At 49.9% G+C, this 19158-nt stretch overlaps 1 protein-coding gene across 3 annotated transcripts in view; it reads right to left on the reverse strand.

Moving 5' to 3' along the window:
• The window catches only part of WWC1 (WW and C2 domain containing 1), a 157641-nt gene extending 139093 nt beyond the window's left edge, over nucleotides 1-18548 (reverse strand). The window contains exons 1-2 of one of the 3 annotated variants that reach the window (XM_046666671.1): nucleotides 18508-18548; nucleotides 18253-18399 (exon numbers count right to left, since the gene is read on the reverse strand). In XM_046666671.1, coding sequence (XP_046522627.1) covers nucleotides 18253-18399; nucleotides 18508-18515 — 155 coding nt within the window. In that variant the 5' untranslated portion in view covers nucleotides 18516-18548. Of the gene's footprint in view, nucleotides 1-14654; nucleotides 14788-17491; nucleotides 18468-18507 lie in introns of those variants that run through there. The other 2 variants (XM_046666675.1, XM_046666672.1) reach the window with 2 other exon arrangements.
• Between the last annotated feature and the right edge of the window lie 610 nt (nucleotides 18549-19158).

Consider the following 19158-nt stretch of genomic DNA (forward strand, 5'->3'; position numbering starts at 1 on the left):
CACAGAACAGAAACAAAAACCTTTTTAAAAACCACCCAGGTCCATGCAAACATAAGCAGTGCCGAATAGTCAGTGATACTCGAACATTAACATGCATAAGGACCACCGGGGGTCTGTTAAACGGCAGTTTCTGACTCCGGGGTCTGGGGTGGAGCCGGAGAGTCTACATTTCTAACAAGCTCCCCGGCGAGGCTGATGTGCTGGTGCACAGCCCACACTTCAGTAGCAAGAGTGTCTGGTCACACCAACAATTGGGAGTTTGCCACAGGGGTTGAGGCCAGACGTGGAGCTCCGAATCGATCGTGTGCTCAGATACAGTAACCAGCAGGTCCTACTAACTGCCACAGAATCAGAACAATTTACTCTAGAAGTTCTGAGAAAGAGTGACCTAAGGATGCCAAGTGCCCACGGCCTCTCCCAAGTGGGCAGCTGCTGTGGTCGCTATCCCATGACCCCTGTTGTGGTTTCCTGTACCAGGTGAGTCCAATTCAAGGTCGGCTCTGCGATCTTTCTAAATCAGCATCTCTTACAAGAATTTGAATTTGGGAACACCGAGTAAGCTGTAGTCGCTGAGCTGCAGGGTTACAAGATAGGCTGGGGCCATGAAAGTGACAGGGGTCACCTGTAAACTAATGCTGTGATGTCATAACTGTCAACATTGTTGAGTACTTATTCTGAGCCTTGCTCTCTGCTAAGTGCCTCACATGGGAGAATCCATGCCGTAATTCTCACAAAAACCCTTCAAGTGGATGGCAATTTAAGAGGATGAGCTCTGGAGCCGGACAGCTTGAGCTTGAATCCCGGCTTTAGCCACTTTCTAGCTGTGTGACCTTGGGCAAATTACTTAGCCCCTCTGTGCCTCCACTTCCTCCTCTCTAAATGGGGACAGTCATAGTACCTCCATCAGAGGGTTAGTGTGACAGTTGAGCTAATAAACATAAAACACTTCAGAGCAGCGCTTGGCACTCAAATCTTGGCTATTGTTTTATTACTCTTAGCCTAACTGAATAAAGCAAAGAAACTGAGGCTCAAAGAGATGAGGCAGCTTGCCCAAGATCACACAGCAAGTTATAGGCAGAACTGACTCGTAACAAGGTTTATGAATTTCTGGACACATCTTAGATTGTTGTAGTTTGTTTTTTAGGTTTCAGAAACCTCACAGCCTCCAGCTGCAGCTCCCAGCTGCCTGGTGGTGGGGGCCGCTACCCCCTTCCTTAGATTCCTGTGAAATCTCTAACCTCACAGCAGCCTCTTTTCTAGAGCCATCTCCTGTGGGCCTCTGTTGCTTTTGACTAGAACAGGGCTGCCTGAAAGTAGGTCCCTTCCAGGTAGAAGCAAGGAGGGAAATGATGGACCAGGGAAGGCCTCACGGAGCAAGTGGCATCACCTGTAGCCTGAGGGAGGCGGGGCTTCAATGGATACAGGTGGGATGGCAAAAGTGCAGGGCATGCTTGGTGCTGCCACTGACCCAGGCGGACTAGAGGCAGGGACCAAAGAAGAGAGCTCAGCAACCACAGCCAGCAAATACTGGCACCTATAATGGTGTTAGGCACTCCATAAAGTATTTTATATTGTTTATTTAATTTAAACGCTTAGTAAAACTGCATGAAGGGGCCGGCCGCGTGGCTGAGTGGTTAAGTTTGCGCACTCTGCTTCTACGGCCCAGGGTTTCACTGGTTCAGATCCTGGGTGCAGACATGGCACTGCTGATCAGGCCATGCTGAGGCGGCGTCCCATATGGCACAACTAGAAGGACCTACAACTAAAATGTGCAACTATGTACTGGGGGGATTTGGGGAGAAAAAGCAGGAAAAAAACGCTGCATGAAGTATGTAAGAGAATGTTGTTTCTTAAACACATACATATACAGACAACTAGACACACACATATCTAGACACACAGACACTAAATACTATTTAGCGATAAAGAGACATAATGTCCAACTTACCTAATAACCAACTTACTCTTGTTTTTTAAAGATTGGCACCTGCGCTAACAACTGTTGCCAATCTTTTTCTTCTTCTTCTCTCTAAAGCCCCCCAGTACATAGTTGTATATTCTAGTTGTGAGTGGCTCTGGTTGTGCTATGTGGGACACCATCTCAGCATTGCCTGATGAGCGGTGCCATGTCTGCGCCCAGGATCCAAACTAGCAAAACCCTGAGCTGCTGAAGCGGAGCGTGCAAACTTAACCACTTGGCCATGGGGCTGGCCCCTAACTTACTCTTAAATGGTTTACATATATGTAATGGCTTTATATATATTACACATGTTTGTATATATACATACACAGACACATACACATAATGAGAGACTATAAGGTAAATAAGCAACATGTAAAAATTGGTAAATCTGGGTAAAAGGTATGGAAATTTTTCATACAACTTTCCTGTAAGTTTAAAACTATATTGGGGCTGGCTCTATATTGGTGGTGCAGTAGTTAAGTTTGCATATTCTGCTTCAGCAGCCCAGGGTTCACCGGTTTGGATCCCGGGTGTGGACCTATGCACCGCTTGTCAAGCCATGCTGTGCCAGGCACCCCACAGATAAAGTAGAGGCAGATGGGCACAGATGTTAGCTCAGGGCTAGTCTTTCTCAGCAAAAAAGAGGACTGGCAGCAGAGGTTAGCTCAGGGCTAATCTTCCTCAAAAAAAAAAAAAAACCTATATCAAAATTTAAAAGATGCCACATATGTATGGAAGAGATTTTTTTAAACATTCTTAAAAATCATATGAGATAAACACTGCTATTAACCCCATCTTAGAAAATGAGAGTGGGATCAGCTTTGATTGTCAAGCTCAGGAGGATGTCCCTCAGCAAACTCCGGGGTAGGGGATCACTAAAGAGTGTGAGGAGAGGGCATCTGAAAGCAGGCCATAGGCTGGCCAGCCGAAGAAGAGGCCTTTCATTTGGTCTCTATTTTCAACTAAGCCTCTATAGGGATAAACAGACAAGGAGGTGTCAGATGCTGCAAAAGAAAGGGTGGCAGAACTTGGGAACTGGATGGGGGAAGGAAGAGTTAAGATGGATGTTTCTGGAAATAGGAATTGCCTGTAGGGGCTGGAGGGAGGAATGGGTAGATGGGTACTGGGTGGGAGGAAGACCTACATTTTGCTGTGTAACCTTCTGGACCTTTAGCATTTGAACCGGGCATATGTTTTAGTCATTATAGTGGCATCTTCTTATGGAAAGGGAGAAAAGACAGGAGGCAAAACTGTTTGAGACCAGGGCTGGGTTCAGTTTTAGATTCGTTGTAGTCTGCAGTGCTTGCCTGGACACAGCTATGATATCCAGCAGGAAACTGGACATGGGCACCTGAGATTTCACTGAGAGGAGGTGGTGGAAGACTTGGGGACACAGGACACCGCTAGGGAAGAGCAAAGAGGGAGAAGACTGCAAAATGCCTTACCTTTCCTGGATAAGAATGACCGACAGCAAAGGAGGAAGGACGGCACACTAGTAGACACTACAGGGAGATCAGGGAAGATAACCACCACATGGCTCCCGGTGACACTTCTGGAACTTTGTTCAGAGCATGGAGGTGGGAGGGAGAGGATGGAAGCTGAAGCACAAATGGGGGCTGTGGATGCAAAGGGTGTGAAACTCCTCTATGCTCTTCAGAGAATGGGGTGTAGGGTATGGGCGTAAAGACCGAAGACTTATTCTTGGAGAGGGAACACCTGAGCACACTGGGGAAAACTCCATGGATGCCTGAAGAAAGGAAGAGATCTATTTATTTACTTATTTCCTCCCCAAAGCCCCAGTGCATAGTTGTCTATCCTAGTTGTAAGTCCTTCTAGTTCTTCCATGTGAGCCACCGCCACAGCACGGCAACTGACAGACAGGTGGTGTGGCTCCGTGACCAGGAAACAAACCCGGGCAGCTGAAGCGGTAAACTTTTACCACTAGGCCCTCAGGGCTGGCTCAAGGAAGAGATTTTTTTGATGCAAGGACCAAGAAGTAGGCCAGGTTGTGGAGGAAGCTAAAGGGATTCTCGTCCTGGTTGGGTCTCTAGAAAGATTTGCAATTTGGGACAAGCCTATTCCCTTGATCAGTGGTTCTCAAACTTAAGATAGCATCAAAATCACTTGGGGATTCTTTTTACAAAGGTGGAGTCTGGGTTCCACACAATCCACAGATTCTGATTATGCTGACTGGGGCCAGGCTTGGGAATCTGCATTTGAGCCACTCTTAGGAGGCTGGTGCATGTGGATGACAGATCATGTTACCTTGAGAGAAAATCAGAGCTCCTTGGCCAAAGTTAAGAAAAAGACACGGCTTGTTGCCGCTACCTTGAGTGTCATGATCGCCTGACTGGAATTAAGACAACATGGTTGAAGATGTAGAGTGCTGGTCACTACAGATGTATCTTATTTAAAGTTAAAAGCAAACTCAGTTTTTCTGACCACAGAACTTCATAAATTTATAGCTTGACCTTTGGGGTCATTCACAAGGCCTGCCATTTCCTAATACAGCATCCTCTTTATTTTGCTAATCTGCAATTATGTTATGTTTTTATTATTTGTCTGTAAGCTCTATAAGGAACGACGTCTTTTTCTCTGCTGTACCCCTTTCCTAGCACGGCTCCTATCAGGAACCAAACACACAAAGGTAATGGCATTCTTTGGCATCAGTTGTATCCAATGTGCAACAGAAGTAGAAGGTAATCATGCAAGGATAGAGCCACTTTAGGCCTGAGGTGACCCAACTGACTTCTAGTGAACCCAAAACCCACACCCTGGGCAAGCAAGAATGCTGCAGACCAAGCCCACATGCAGTTCAGGTACCAGAGTCCCAGGGGAACCGAGTCTCACCAAGCCTTTAGTGCCAAAGTGACAACAGATGGGGCTCTCTTGAGCAGAACACAGCCTAGAACGAGGCTGAAGAAAAGACGCTGATCACCACCATGTACAGGGGAATGTGGTCAAGGAAATGCATCCTTGGAAGGAGTGTGAAAAACTGGACTCAGGAAAACAGCTCACTTAGCCTGCTCACTGAGAGAGGGGCATCTGCCAAAAGAGGAGCAGAGGGCTGGCTCTCCAGACAGACCTTGAGCAACTGAACGAAGCTACTACTGAAGGAACCATACACAGGAGTGAAAGGAGCTCTGGTCTGAATTACCAGAACCAATGCAGTGTTGCTCTCTGTGACAGTCAGGCCTGACCTACAGGATGGTGAAGAACATGGATTTCGAGTGCAGAGAGACACAGAGTCTCACATGCTGCTTTGGCCACTTATTAGCTGTGCAATCAAGGGCAAGTTTTCAGCTTGCTGAGCCTCAGTTTCCCCATCAGCAGAACAGAGATGGTAACAGTTCTTACCTCATAGGGTTGCTGCGAGAATTAAAGCGCATGATGCATTCAAAGCACACAGCCCAGATCTTGGCACTATCTAAAATCTTAATAAATGTCAGCTATTATTAGTTCTTATCCACAGGCTAGGATCTATATGGTGACAACATCTGCACTCCCCACTCTCTTGGAGTCTCAAGGACATAGATGTGTGCAGGAAATCTGGACCAGGTTCTGGTGAGGGCAGACAGCAGATGAAAAGGAGCCCCAACCTCCAGGCCTACAATCTAAAGTAGCTTAGACCAATTTATTTAAAAGCATTACTGCTGCAATGGAGTTGAAAGATTTTCACATTAAGGCAAAGATGAGCCCAAACCTCTTTGGTACTTAACACAAGTCAGGAAAGAAAGAACAAGACAGGTAGAGGAGAGAGGAAATTACTACATAGAAAGGTGCCTCACATCCCCCAAACAGCTAATTCTCCCCCTCCCACAACTATTTTTTTTTTTAATACTTCCTGAATCATCTCAATTTTTCTAGGCAGAACTGTATAAATCTTAAATTTTAAAACCCTTTACAAGGTACTTTTACATAATCTCATTCAAACTCTATCAGCGCTTTGAGGAAGGCAGAGATTTACCTACAGTCATGGTTTTCCAATCTGGCTGCACCCTGGAATCAACTGCGGAGCTTCTAGAAATCTGTGCCCAGGCCATACCCCAAACCAGTTAAACCAGAATCTCTGAGAGTGGGCTGGACATGGGTCTTTTTAGCACTCCCCTCCAGTCCAATGTGCAACTGAACTCGAGAATCACTGACTGATCCGAATGCCCCCCTAGCTCCAAACACCACCTCCTATTCTCTGTTGTAGGAAGATGGAGGGTCATTATTCCCCTATTGGAGAGCAGCGGAGACCAGGGCTCAGGAAAGGCAAGTGACTCGCAGCTATGAGGAAGGGCCAGAAACAGAATCCCAAACTCCCAACTGGAGAGCATTCATTTCCTGGCTTAGTATGCTCCCAGTGCATGCCAGCCACTGCACTATCTATTAACCAAGAATGGAGAAGACACAGGTAGCCACACTGCTCTACCACAGCCTTAGGCGCCATGAAGCCCAGGCAAGGGAGATGGGGAAGGCCTCTCTCAACATCATTTGCGAGCTGAATCTTGATGCAAAGATGTAAGGTGATGGTGGGGCCTGGTGAAGGAAGCGTGGAGGTCCAGCTTGGACAGTAAGGGTTTGGGGATAATATCAAAATGTTCATAAGCCAACGAAGACCATTTCAACGGGCTGCATCGACCTGTGCTCAGGAGGATCTGGAAACCTGGCCAGTTTTTGGCCGCAACCACTAACAAAATATCTTAGGTCACTCCGGCTACAAATATTGGGCCAGTGGTTCCCAAACTTGAGGGGGCAGCAGAGTCACCTGGAGGCTCCTTAAAAGACAGATGGCAGGGCTCCACCCCCAGAGTTTCTGATTCAGTAGGTCTAAGGTGGGATCAAGTTCCCAGGTGAAGCTGATGTGCTGGTCTGGGACCACACTTTGAGACCCACTGGGGCCGGTGACCAGTAAGGAAGCTGAAGAAACACCCAGGGTCCTCCAATGGCTGCTGGCAAATGTTTGTTTTATGTCAAAAATGGAAATAAACCACTCAGGCTGGTTGTGAAACTCCTTGAGTTGTTAAGATACCTTTTCATATTCCTGTTAGCAAAAGTCATTCTTTACTGAGACGTCTATCTGCTCAAGTATGATCGGTTTTCCCAGAAAAACAAGAAGAAAGGCTTATGTCCCCAAAAATGTGGTACTCAAAATATGCGAACTGAGCAGAAATTATATAACTAGAGATAAAGCTATCTTAAGTGTAGTTAGAACCGCCGGGACAGTGGGACTGGAATATAATGAGACCTCTAATTTGATTCTGACCAACCCTCTGAGGTGGGTTCTGCCGTAGTCTCATTTGGCCAGTGAAGAAATTGAGGCTCAGGAGGGCTAAGCAACTTAACCAAGGTCACAGAACTAGCCAGTGACAAGGCTGAGATGTAAAGTCCAAGCCGTGGTCAAGGCCAACAGCCATGGACAACCCCTCCCTAGAGGGCTGCTGTGAGGATTCTGGGAGAGGAGGGCCTCGCCTCTTCCCCGCACCTCCCCTGCACGCCCTAGAGCTGAAGGAGGACTGAGTGAGGCCTGAAAGCTCCCAGGGGTGCAGGAGCTCAGGGGCCCTTCCTCCCAAGGGCAGCTCGGCCAGGATGTCCTGGCTCAGCTCCATGGAGAAACAGGGAGGACTGTTTCCTGTGACCCTCTCATACAAATTCTATACATTCTCATGTAAAGAGAAGTCCCTTGGCTGCTGGATCCCCTCAGACCTCCTGCTTCCCTGTGCTTTATTTCACAAAGGGGGAGAAAACCCTACGGATTTTGCTATCACTCAGGCATTGGGTCAGCAAAAGAACTAGAACAATGGTATGCTCATAGCAATCAGAGAGCTGCAGGGAAACAGTGCTGGCTCCTGAAACCACTTCCTTTAGCCCTCTTAGCATAAGAAGGAGGGCCAAGTTACCTCACCTGCCTTCTTCAGTTTCCCTGTCCGTAAGACAGGGATAATATGGACCCCCTCCCAGGCTATTGTGAGGATTCAGTGCATCAACTGTCTGTGGGTCCCAAAAAAGCACAGACCAAGAGCATCACCTGGGGACCTGTTGGAAATGCAAATTTCTAGGCCCCACAGTAGTCCTACAGACTCAAACTGGTGTGTGTCTTGGCGGGAGGGGGGGGGGTGCGGAGGGGAGTGGGGTTAACAAGCCCTCCAGATGGTTTTGATGCTTCCCCCCCAAGTGTAAGCTCCATGAGGACAGGATTTTTGTTGGTTTAATCACTGCTGAGTCGCCAGTGCTGGAATGATGCCTGGCACATTACAGACACTCTACTCATTTACAGGAACTCAAGAAATATTTTTAAATGACTGGAACAGGAGAGGAAGGAAACCAAGGTTCGGAGAGCCTGGCATTTCTAACTGTATCTGCACAGCTTGATGACTGTGTCTCTCACTAATTTTTAGGCAACGTCATGAGTCGTAGACTGTCTCTCTCGTCTCAGCCTTGCACTCCCAGTGCCCGGCTCATCATCACAGGCTCTCAGGAGCACCCTATCAAAGGCACAAAGGCCCCCCAGCTCTCAGTCCAAGTTCACACCACAACTGTCAACAGGTGTCACAGACGAGTCTGTCCCTCCATCCTCCTAGGACGGGTGAAAGAATTCTAGAAAACACCAAGCCTCCAGTCACGATGCAATTTATCTGTTCAACTGTTTGCCCATCTCCCTCGCCCAAAGGTACACCCCGCTGCAGCAGGACTTTGCTCTGATCATCGGCACTGGCAGCCGAGCCTAAAGCCCAGCAGGCACTCAATAAATACCTGCTGGATGAATGGCCAACCCCTGGCTGGGCGGGACGTGATAAATACCAATGCCCTTCTGCATCAGCACCATGCTAAAATCAGCAGGTTCTCAGACAGCATGTGGAGGAAGATTTCTGAAGCGAAGGGACATGGTATCAAAGCAGTTACAAATAAATTCCAGAGACCTCTGCATCAGCCTTTTTAGCTCTGCCATGACAACTGCAATTCATTACCCCTGTTTCACACACAGCCCTGGTGCCAGCTCACTGGCAAGAGTCATTTCACTCCAGAAATTCCAAAGAAGGGCTTGCCTCTGATAAGACCAGGGGGAAAAGAATTTATTGATTTATATATGTAATGAGTGCCGCCAAGGTGGTTTGCAAGCTCTGGTGTCAACGTGGCTCAGGTGAGCCCTGGCTCACCAGGAAGAGACGAGTTGGCAAAGAAGGAATACTGGTTCCTGTTCCTCCACCAATGCACAGGAGGTTAACGAGCCTAACTAGTAACAGCTCCCATTGGAAGCCTGATGCACACGAGGCACTGGGCTAAGACTTGCCATGTCTGGTGTCATTTCATCCTCACCACATCCCTCGGGGGGAGGTAGGTCTCAGACTTATCCCTGTTGTATGGCTGAGAAGAAACTTGTGCAAGGTCACGTACTATGTGTAAACGAGAGAGCCGGGACTTGACTTGATGTCTCTGAAGATCTTTATGAAGCCTCATCTATTGCAGGGAATAGCATGGTATGTCAAACCAATGTTCGGCTGGAACCACATAAACATTTTCTCCATAGTGAACAAGGTATATACACTGATAGGTGTGTTTCTGTTTATTTCTCTGTAGTTAAAAAATTCCCTTTCCCTGGGCGCCTCCTCTCTCCCCCCTTCCTCTCTCCAAATTCACTGAAAGAGTGCAGTGGTAGAAAGAGCAAGGCTTTGAAATCACATGGACCTAGATTCAAATTTCAACTCAGTCTCCTTCTACCTGTAAGACCCTGAGTTTGTCACTTGACCATTCTTAGCCTCAGTTTCCTCATTTGCGAAATGCCAGAAAAACATGATGAACAACAGTGCTTGGCAAAGGACAGGCACTGGATAAAGATGACTACAGATTGTTATTATTATCATTATCACCAGGTGCCAGTTATTGTTCTCATGGTAAGTGATACAAACAGTGCCCTTGTGAGAAATTCCTGGAATACACAGTGAAATGCTCAAAGAGCCCTGGCTATCCAAGAAAAACCGTGCCAGATGCAGGATCAAAAGGCTGTCCCAGGGTCATCTCATCCTAGCAGCCACCTGATGCCACATCTTGATACTTTATCCTCCCAAGTTAGGTACCAGTCAGTCGATCCTCAGGGCTGCACCAGTGACGAATCAAGAGTAACTGCCACTGGGCAGGGAGGAAGCCAGCATGGGGACAGCCGGGCTGCCACCGAACCAGGCCCAGCAACAGCAGGCAGCCGGCTGGGGAAAGTCAGCAGCTGCTGTGAGCCTGGTGTCCTGGCTGCCAGGGAGTGATGAATGGAGCAGGGGAAGAAAAAAGCCAACAAAGGTGTCCCTAATCTTGATGCAGCTTCATTTTTTTCTGGCTGACCATTGAAGGAGAACTTAAGCCTCAGTCCTTTTTCTTTGGCAGACATTTGAAACTGAAAGATCCTGTTTCTTCCCAACGGTGAGATGTCAGGGGGTAGACACAGTGGAGGAGGTGACTGGAGGGGGGAGGGCACGTGACCCACCCCACTTTTTTTCCCTCCTCCCCACTCTCTCTACTCCACCCCCTCTTCCCTGTCCAGCATCTTTATAGAATGTTCTATGTTCTCCCTACACAACAGTGAACGCCAGTGTCCCCCCCCCCCCCCCCCATCTCCCTCCATTATTTTGGCAAGAGGTTTTCTGCTCAGGAGCTGGAGGCTTAATGGCCTGCTGGTGACGGTTAAATAACAAAACAGCACTGTATCCAGTTTCTGAGTTTTCTCTTCTTTTATCTCACTCTGAAACAGGGATTCAAGGCAGCCAAGAAGCTTGTCGGCAGCAGCAACCAGAGCCTTTCGCTGTTCCACCTGAGGGTGTCCTCTCCACGCTGGGAGGGGCATGGCATGAATTTTTCACACGACTCAGCCCAGATCCAGCCTTCAACTCTGTCCAAGTGGAAGTGCTAGGAAATGTCACTCAAGCCATTTCTCCAAGGGAAGTGGATTTCTCCTATCCAGAGCCCCTCACTGAGCTGGGGGGCTGCAGATCCTCACCACCTGGAGGCAGATGTGGCCAGAGAGAGCTCCTGACACTCAGCCTAGATAGCCAACTGCCACTAAGTTGGCACCCCCCTGCAAATACCACCAAAATCTGACCAAGGCTTCTTCCATCCAGAGAGCTCTGCAGCAAGACGCCGGCCACCTTCCAAGTCCCACTTAATCTAGCCTTGTCTCTCCTTGTGTGCACCTGAGCTTGGCGTGCCACCTTCCCAGTAACTAAGGCAACCTGATTCTCTTCTCTTCAAAAGAGCAGTGTTTCACAGCTATCTGGGATCCCCAGGGATTGGAGAATCAGGTCAGTCTGGCTAGGCCAAAAGTGGGAGGGGTGGTGACAGACAGTAGCTGCCTTGGCTACTAATTCCCTGGCCTTTGGGAGCATTTACCCAAGCGACTTGGAAACGACTTTGAACTCTTCTCACACACTGCATCCTTCCGAGTTTCCCTGCCTCTCTCTCTGTTCTTTCCCTCCCAGAGCTCTGGTTAGCTGGCTGCTCCCAGAACGTAGAGTTTGTGCCCACCAGTCTCCTGAGCTGCCATGAGGATCTCATTGGCTTCTCTGAACAAGCCTCCTTTGGAACATCTCTCCCTGAGATCCACAGCAGACTTGCCGCATTTTAGGAATAAATGGTAACTCTCAAGCCCCACTTATTGACCGGGCACTCTGGAGCACTGAAATGGTTATGGCTAATATGACCATGGATTCAAGAGTTCAACTACTCCTGGCTACATCACCTGTTGGTGACCTCGGGCAAGTTACTTAACCTTTCTTAGTCTCAGTTTCCTCATCTGAAAATAGAAATAATTATAGTACTTACCTCATATGGTTGGCTGAAGGATTAAATGAGATCCTAATGGAAAACACTTAGCCCAGTGCACAGCATGGAGTAAATATTCAGTAGATGTTAGCATTTTTATTATCCATTTGTGGGTTCCAAAGTCTCTTATTTCTTTCTGTTATCTATACTAGTGCTTTTTAAACTTATTTCTTTAATAACTGATACACGATATTCTCACGCATCACAGACTCGCATGGAATGTGTAGATATTAAACTCAAGCCTTGGAAGGAGAAGAAAAGCCCTTTAATGACTTGTAATGGCCCAATCTATAGGTATCAGTGGATCATTAAGAGCAGAAGCATGGAGCACAGAGGCTCTGGGTAAATTCCCCGGCAGGCTGGTTATAACTCCCGCTTAAGAAAGCACGTTGTAATGCAAATTTCCACCAATGTAAATTGGTGGAAAGTGACGTTAGTCTGATAATAACCTTAAATCCATTTTAATTGATTATGAAAATAGTAATTCACTTGCAATTGGTGGAACTATAACCGTTCAACATATAACAAATTCCTATGACACAATTCAGAAACGATTGTGACACTATGAAAGAAACCTGCTGGTCCACACAGTCAAAAGGATTATAAAGAATAACTCCACCCCAAGCATAAAATATTCCCAAACTACTACAATGGATGAGGAGAAACCAGAGCTGATTCTTAGGGAAAAGTTTACATGAGAGAAAGAGGAAAGAAGACCTTCACTAGAGACTCAAGTTGACATTTAGTTGCTGTGTGACCTTGGGCAAGTCACTTGTCTCTGAGTCTCAGTTTCATCAGTGAAATGAGAGGGCTGGATTACATGACCAGAAAGGTCCATCACAGCTGCAAATTGCTACAGACCAGGACAGAAACTCGGTCTCTGTTTGACTTAAGTGTTTCTTAGGTACTTTCTAGTAAAAACTAAAAGAACTGGCATTCCCAAGCGCCTCCTGTGTGTTAGGCTCTGTGCTCACTGCCCTACCTGATGTAGCTTCTTTAATGCTCCTAACTGCCCTTGACAGCTTATGTGCATCTCCCCATCCTAGAGAAGACAAAACCAAGGCTCAGAGAGAATACACAACTTGCCAAGGGCACTCAGGTGGCACACAGCAGACCCAAAATGCGAGGATTCAAATGCTCACCCTCCTTCCATTGTCCACACACACTCTCTGGTTAACCGAGGCCTGGCCACACCAGAACGGTGGCAGGTAAGTGAAATCATGCCTCTTCCAGCCCCATTCCCCAAGGGCAAATTCCTTAGGCAATTGAGCAGAGGTCTTGATTCAGCAACTAATTCAGCAGGCGGCTGAGTGGTGCAGTGGTTAGAAATGTGGGTTCGGGAGTCAGCAAACCTAGCATTTACATCTCAGCTCCACAAAAGCTGAGTGGCTTTCCCCAAACTCAGCCCCTCTGAGTCTCAGTTTCCTCAGGTAGATAACTGTACCTATTCCCAGGGTTGTTAGGGGGATTAAAGGAAATCACCCATGGAAAGCTCTCAGTAAGCTGCCTGAATACAGTAAATGGTCAATCATTATTTCCTACCAGTTAAAACAGGAGGGCAAGTAGGTGGTGACAAGCGGTTTCTGAGTTATCCCATGGCAGAATTTATGAATCTGGGGTCCATAAGCCCCCGAAATTATGTGCCAAAAACTGTGTTTGCACTTTTCTTCGGGAAGCATCCTTAACCTCTGGCTGATTCTCATAATGGCCTGTGACCAGAGGGAGGTTAAGATCTTTGAAAGCTGTAGGCCCATCTTTCTACAATAGAAATTATTTCTGAAACAACAGGGTTAGCAAAAGTTCCTCCTCAAGTCATGAGAGAAGTTGCTGAGTCCTCTCAGGCATGCAGGCCTCCAGCATTTATCACACAGACCCAGAAACTGTTCCCGCAGAGTTCCCAGGTGGCTCCTGGAAGAAGGTCTGAACACAAACCACAGAATGAGCAGGAATTAGGCCTCAGGAACCTTCTCTGGCAGAGCCAGTTCCAACAACCCATTCTTCCACAGAGAACAATCAGCGTATTTGTTTTTGCATACCACCAAGTTAAATACACACAGAATGCTGGCCCTTTGCTGGGAGCTCCCAGAAGCACCCCGAGTTATAAGGAACACTGCTCCCAGGGGCTGCACAGGCCTGATCCCAGCACCTGATTCTCCATGGACCCGTCACCTTCCCAGACCAGCCTTGCCTTAGGAAGAGCCCGTGGTGCTGTTGTGAGCCTTTGGCCCAGTAGGCAGGGCCCAAGCTGCCCACTGGACCCTCTCCGGTTGTTGGGACAACCGTCCTCAGGAATTTGGGCCTCCCAGTCTTCCCCTGGGTAAGAAGGGGATAGAGTTGGCAAGGCTGGCCGCCTGGCTGTTCTTCCAACCCCCTGGTGAAAGGGGAAGCTGAAAACTGGATTCCCTACCCCCAGCAGCCTCCATGCCGGACAGCACACAAAACAGCTCAGCCCCAGAGGGAGGAATGTGCCAAGACATTCTTCAGGGTTGGTAACCCGAGACGCTATTTTGTTCTCCGTGGCTAAGAAATCACTTTTTTGACTGAGGGACCATTTGACTGACTTCTTTTAAATTCAGGGGAATGGGCGGGCATCTCCTGGATTCAGGTAAGGAAAAAAACCAAGACAAACGTGCGCACACAAACACACACTCTTAAGGAGCAGCCTTTCTTTTGATGTGATTTTTTGGTTTCACAGCATTAACCAGTCGCAGAGCTGTAACTACCTTGGCAGAACTTATCCCCCCCGCCCCACTGCCCCAAATAAGTCTGCCTCTTCTCAGCTCTGTTAAATTTTTTCCTCCTCCTTAACAGCCATCTCACCCTCCCGCCTACCCTGTCTCCCCCCCCAATTCTGCCACAGAGTCAGAGGGGTAAGGAGAGGCTGAGGAGTCTGAAATCATACCTGAGAACTGGCAGGGTCCTTGGAGATCATCTAATCAGCCCTCATCTCTCACCAGTGGAGCACTTGCACCTCAGAGAGGTCAAGGGATTTGCCTGAGGCCACACAGGCAGGACTAAAAGGCAGAAATCTCTAACTGGGGTGTGCAGGAGAGAAATTCCAGAGAGTCAGGAATAGATGCCCTGTGCTCAGCCCTTTCCCCAAACTTTCAAAGTTGGCCCACCACAACAGTGCCCCAGGGTTGTGTTCAGAACCCCTCAGCAGTCCAAGCTCAGGGGCCCCACACCATGCGTGGGATGACCAGGAGGTACAAAGATGCAGCTTTAAAACCAATGACTTGCAAGGTGAAGAAAGTGAGCAGCTCAGTTAAGCGCCAGTATGTTTTTAATTCCTCCCCATCGCTGGCCACTCTGCCTAAAAACAAAGGCTGGGCTGACCTGTTGCTGGGGCCATGGGCAGGCCATGGTATCGAGCTAAAATATAATGGCATTGGGCTGTGTTTTGTTTTTTCCTCCACTGTATATTTAAGGATCCCTTCTATTTATGGCAATCAGTAGTACTAGTTTCCTATTTGTGAAAGTAGTTGAAAAAATCTTCAAATTGAGGTGGCTTAAAGTCAGGTATTAAGTAAGCAATAGCACAGGTGGATACAGCAAAAAATCATGAACGTGGCCCACATTACACTAAAATTTGGGAAATGATGCTCTAGCGGTCAGTTTTCCACTGAAGCTATACTGCGTGCCCTCTTCCAAGGGTAAAAAATTGCTGTTGTCTGAGAAGCTTTCTATAGCTGCATCATCCTCTCAGAGCCCCAGAGAACAGTTAGCAGCGCTGGGTGTGGGGCTGTCCTAGCTGCTGACAGCACACCGGCCTCAGTAAGCTGCAGGGACCTAAACTGGGGGAGGACACAGAACTTGTGTCTGTTTAAGGGGCTGCCCAGTTCACTAACACAGTTACAGAGTCCCCAGGGCAACTGACCCTGAGGAGGATGGGGAGGGAAAGCGAGTCAGGACAAGTCTGGAGGTTAGAACTGGTAAATATGGGGCTGGCCCGGTGGCACAACCGTTAAGTTCGCACGTTCTGCTTCGGCGGCCCAGGGTTCACCGGTTCGGATCCCAGGTATGGACATGGCACCGCTTGGCAAGCCACGCTGTGGCAGGCGTCCCATATACAAAGTAGAGGAAGATGGGCACATATGTTAGCTCAGGATCAGTCTTCCTCAGCAAAAAGGGGAGATTGGCAGAAGATGTGAGCTCAGGGCTAATCTTCCTCAAAAAAAAAAATAATAATTAAAAATTAAAAAAAAGAACTGGTAAAGAACTTGGTGTAGTGATGGAAAGATGAAAACAGTGGAGCAGATCACACCTCTAGGCCTCAAACTTTCTCTTACGTTTGAAAATGAGAGTTGGACTCCAATCTTCTACGCTCCTTCCAACTTTTAAGAATTCCATTATTACTCCCTCCCTTCCAACCAAACTGGTAATCTGACAAATAGGGAAGTTAAACCAGTGTGCCCAAGGGATGCTGTCTAGCATTAAAAACTATTCCCAATTCCGTTAATGACACATTCAGCACGGCACTGAACAGAGTGGGCACCCAGTAAATGGTGAATGAATGAAATTAAGTGCTCTCAAAAACTACTGGGAATCTCACACACATTTTCTTTCTGCTTTTTCTTTTTCTTAACCCTCAACTCGCTTCAAACTCCATCTTGGACTTTGGGACCTCCATCCCAATCCCACAAAATGAAGGGTCCAAGGAATTCACCTCCATTGCTTTACAGGCACCCAACGCCCAACGTCACCATTGACCAGGTGAAAATTCCACACTTCTGAGAACTTTGACCACAGACTGTAAAGGACAATAAAGTGGTCCCCGAGAGTGGTCCTCTTCTCCCCCCAGGACATAGTAGGGGAGAGTGGGTGTGTGTGTGCAAAGAAATGCCAAGCAGTCAAAACCCAGAGAAAGTCTGGAAGCAAAGAGCCTCACCAGCCATCTCAGACTCCACCTGCCTCAGCAAAAAAAAACCCCACGCTACAGCCGGCGCGGTGCCCACCAAGGTCAGGGCGTGCTGGCGCAGGCTGAGGAGCCCTGGTCCCCAGAGAAAGAAAGGGAGGAGAAAGGCGACGGGCAGGGCTTTACGGGAGGCATCTCACCTCCATCTACATCCTAACAGCTTCCAAGTTGTGGGAGATTCCTGGAGAACCAGTCTCCCCCATCGGCCCTTCCCCGCTCCTTCCTTTCCTTCCCACTCCCGGCCCCCAGGCCCCCTAGCTGCTCCCATGCTCTTCTCCGAGTCGCCGAGGCACCTGTCAAAAATCACACTCCAGGCTGCCTTCCCCTCCGCGTCAAGTCCTTCCTCCAGCAGCCTCCCACTGGATCCTGGGTCCCTACCACCCCCTCCAAACCAGATGCTTCCCCATCCCCCCTTCTCCTCCCTCCCTCCACCCTTGTGCTGGGGAAAGCCTCCCCGGGAAGCCCCAGCATCCCTCCGCTAGGTCGCTCCCCTCCCCCGCCCGACCTCGCTTCCTAAAGGGGGCGGGGGGCGGGGCTAGAGCTTAAGGTCAAAACTCTGGGCAGGTGCCGGCTGGGGCCTAAGTCCTCCCTCTGGGGATGGCGGTGGGGGCAGCCTGGCCAGCTCACTGGCCTTCCCCTCCTCCTAGCAGCCCACAGGGGCAGGAGCAGCGCTCCAGAATGGAAGGGGGGAGCCAACTGAAGAAAGCGCCAAAGGCTCACAGAGCTCCCCCGCATCCCCTGCCCAGTCCCGGCTGGTGGCCCCTGGGGCAAGAGGGGTCCGGACCGGGGTGGGGGATATGGGGGGGGGGCTCCCGGGGTCCTACCTGTCCCGCGGGTCTATCCAGCTGGTGGTGCGGCTCGTGTGGTCTATGTAGTAGACCTTGCCGTCGAAGTCGCGCGCCTCCTCCCAGCCCTCCGGCAGGGGCAGCTCCGGCCGGGGCATCTTCCCGAGCGCGGCCCGCGCTCCCCCATGCAGCTCCCGGCCGCCGCGGGGGCCCCCGGCTCAGCGGCTCCGGCCGGCTGTACCCGGCCCGGGCGGCCGCCGAGGCACCATGACCGGGGAGGTGGCGCCCGCGGACTGGGGGCCCTAGTGGGGGCCGGCCGGGGTGGCGCCGCTGTCCATGCGGCCCTGCGGCCCCGGCCCGGCGCCGCCCGCTCCTCCCGCCGCCGGCGTCTCACGCTGCCATGTGCGCCCGCAGCGGTGCGGGCCCGGGTGCGCGCCCGGCCGGCGGGGCAGAGCGAGCCGAGCGCAGCTGCCGCCTGCCCCCTCCGCCGCGCCGCGCCGCGCCCTCCACGCCGCCGCCGCCCCTTCCTCCCCGCAGCCGGCCGCCGGCCCTCCTCTCCGCACCGCCGGTCTGCGCTCGCTCGGTTTGCGACTTCTGCCTCCGCCAGGTGCGGCTCGGGCGGTGCAGGTAACCGCGCTGCCCCGGAAACGGGAGGCGGAGCGCCGGGCGCCAGGGTTCCCGGGTCTCCTCCCCGCGCCCAGCGCCGCGAGGGCGGGTCCTAGGGCCCGAGACGCGCCCCCTCGTGGGACAGTCCGAACCGCCGGCCGCCCCTGCCAGGGGAAAGGGAGACCGCCCCTTACCTGGGTCCCGGACCCAAACTGGAGCCCCGGGAGGCTACAGCAAGACCCGCTCTGCCTCTGCTTCCCAAGACTCCTGGCTCTCTCCACCGCGCGTGTCCAGGCTCTTGGCACAGGTGGCCCCAAATCTTACAACTCCCGGCTTCTCTCCTATGTAGGATCAGGAGTCAGGCAAGAAGTGGTTAAATGGAAACATTCTTGCAAGTCGGGGAACATAAGTTTTCCAGGATCTCTGATCCCTTCCCCCAACACACGCACCGCACCATCTGTCTCCCTCTTATTCCATTCTTCTCCCCGGGTTGTTTCACCCATCCCCCCACCCCCGTATGTGCAAATTTGGCTGGCTCCTCTCAGGCTCCGGAAAATAAGGAGTGCTGTGAATCTCCTCCCACCAGAGAACTCCCAGAGGGTGTCAGGGGAAGCACTTGGTAAAAGTAATAGTAATGATGTTGTTGTTGTTAGCTAAATTGAGTACTTAGCCTGTCCCAGGCTGTGGGCTAGCAGCTTCACGTGCGTTCTCCTGTGATACTTTGAGGCAGGTATGTTATGGATTCGAGGGAAGGGAGTTATGAAAAAGAAAGCAAAACAAAATTCAATTTTTAAAAAAATTAGAAGAAATTAAAAAAATCAGACACAATACTTCTTGAGAAACTAAAAATAAACCTCATTAAATACAGAAAAAGAAGGTAGCACGATTTCATTAAGGATCGACTGGCTTATCTGTGCTCACTGAATCTGTGTTTAACCACTTTGTGCCCTGGATATATGTAGGAAGCTGGACTGGAGGAGTGAAGTCCAGTACGGTGTATTCTCTCATCTGAGCCTGGCAGTCTCCCAGTGGAGCCAGCATCCTGTGCTGTATGGACTAGGCTGTGCTGAGTGAGGGAGCCATCCCATGTCTGTGGTCTC

This window comes from Equus quagga, chromosome 7, assembly GCF_021613505.1.
Source record: "Equus quagga isolate Etosha38 chromosome 7, UCLA_HA_Equagga_1.0, whole genome shotgun sequence".
Taxonomy (NCBI): Eukaryota; Metazoa; Chordata; class Mammalia; order Perissodactyla; family Equidae; genus Equus; species Equus quagga.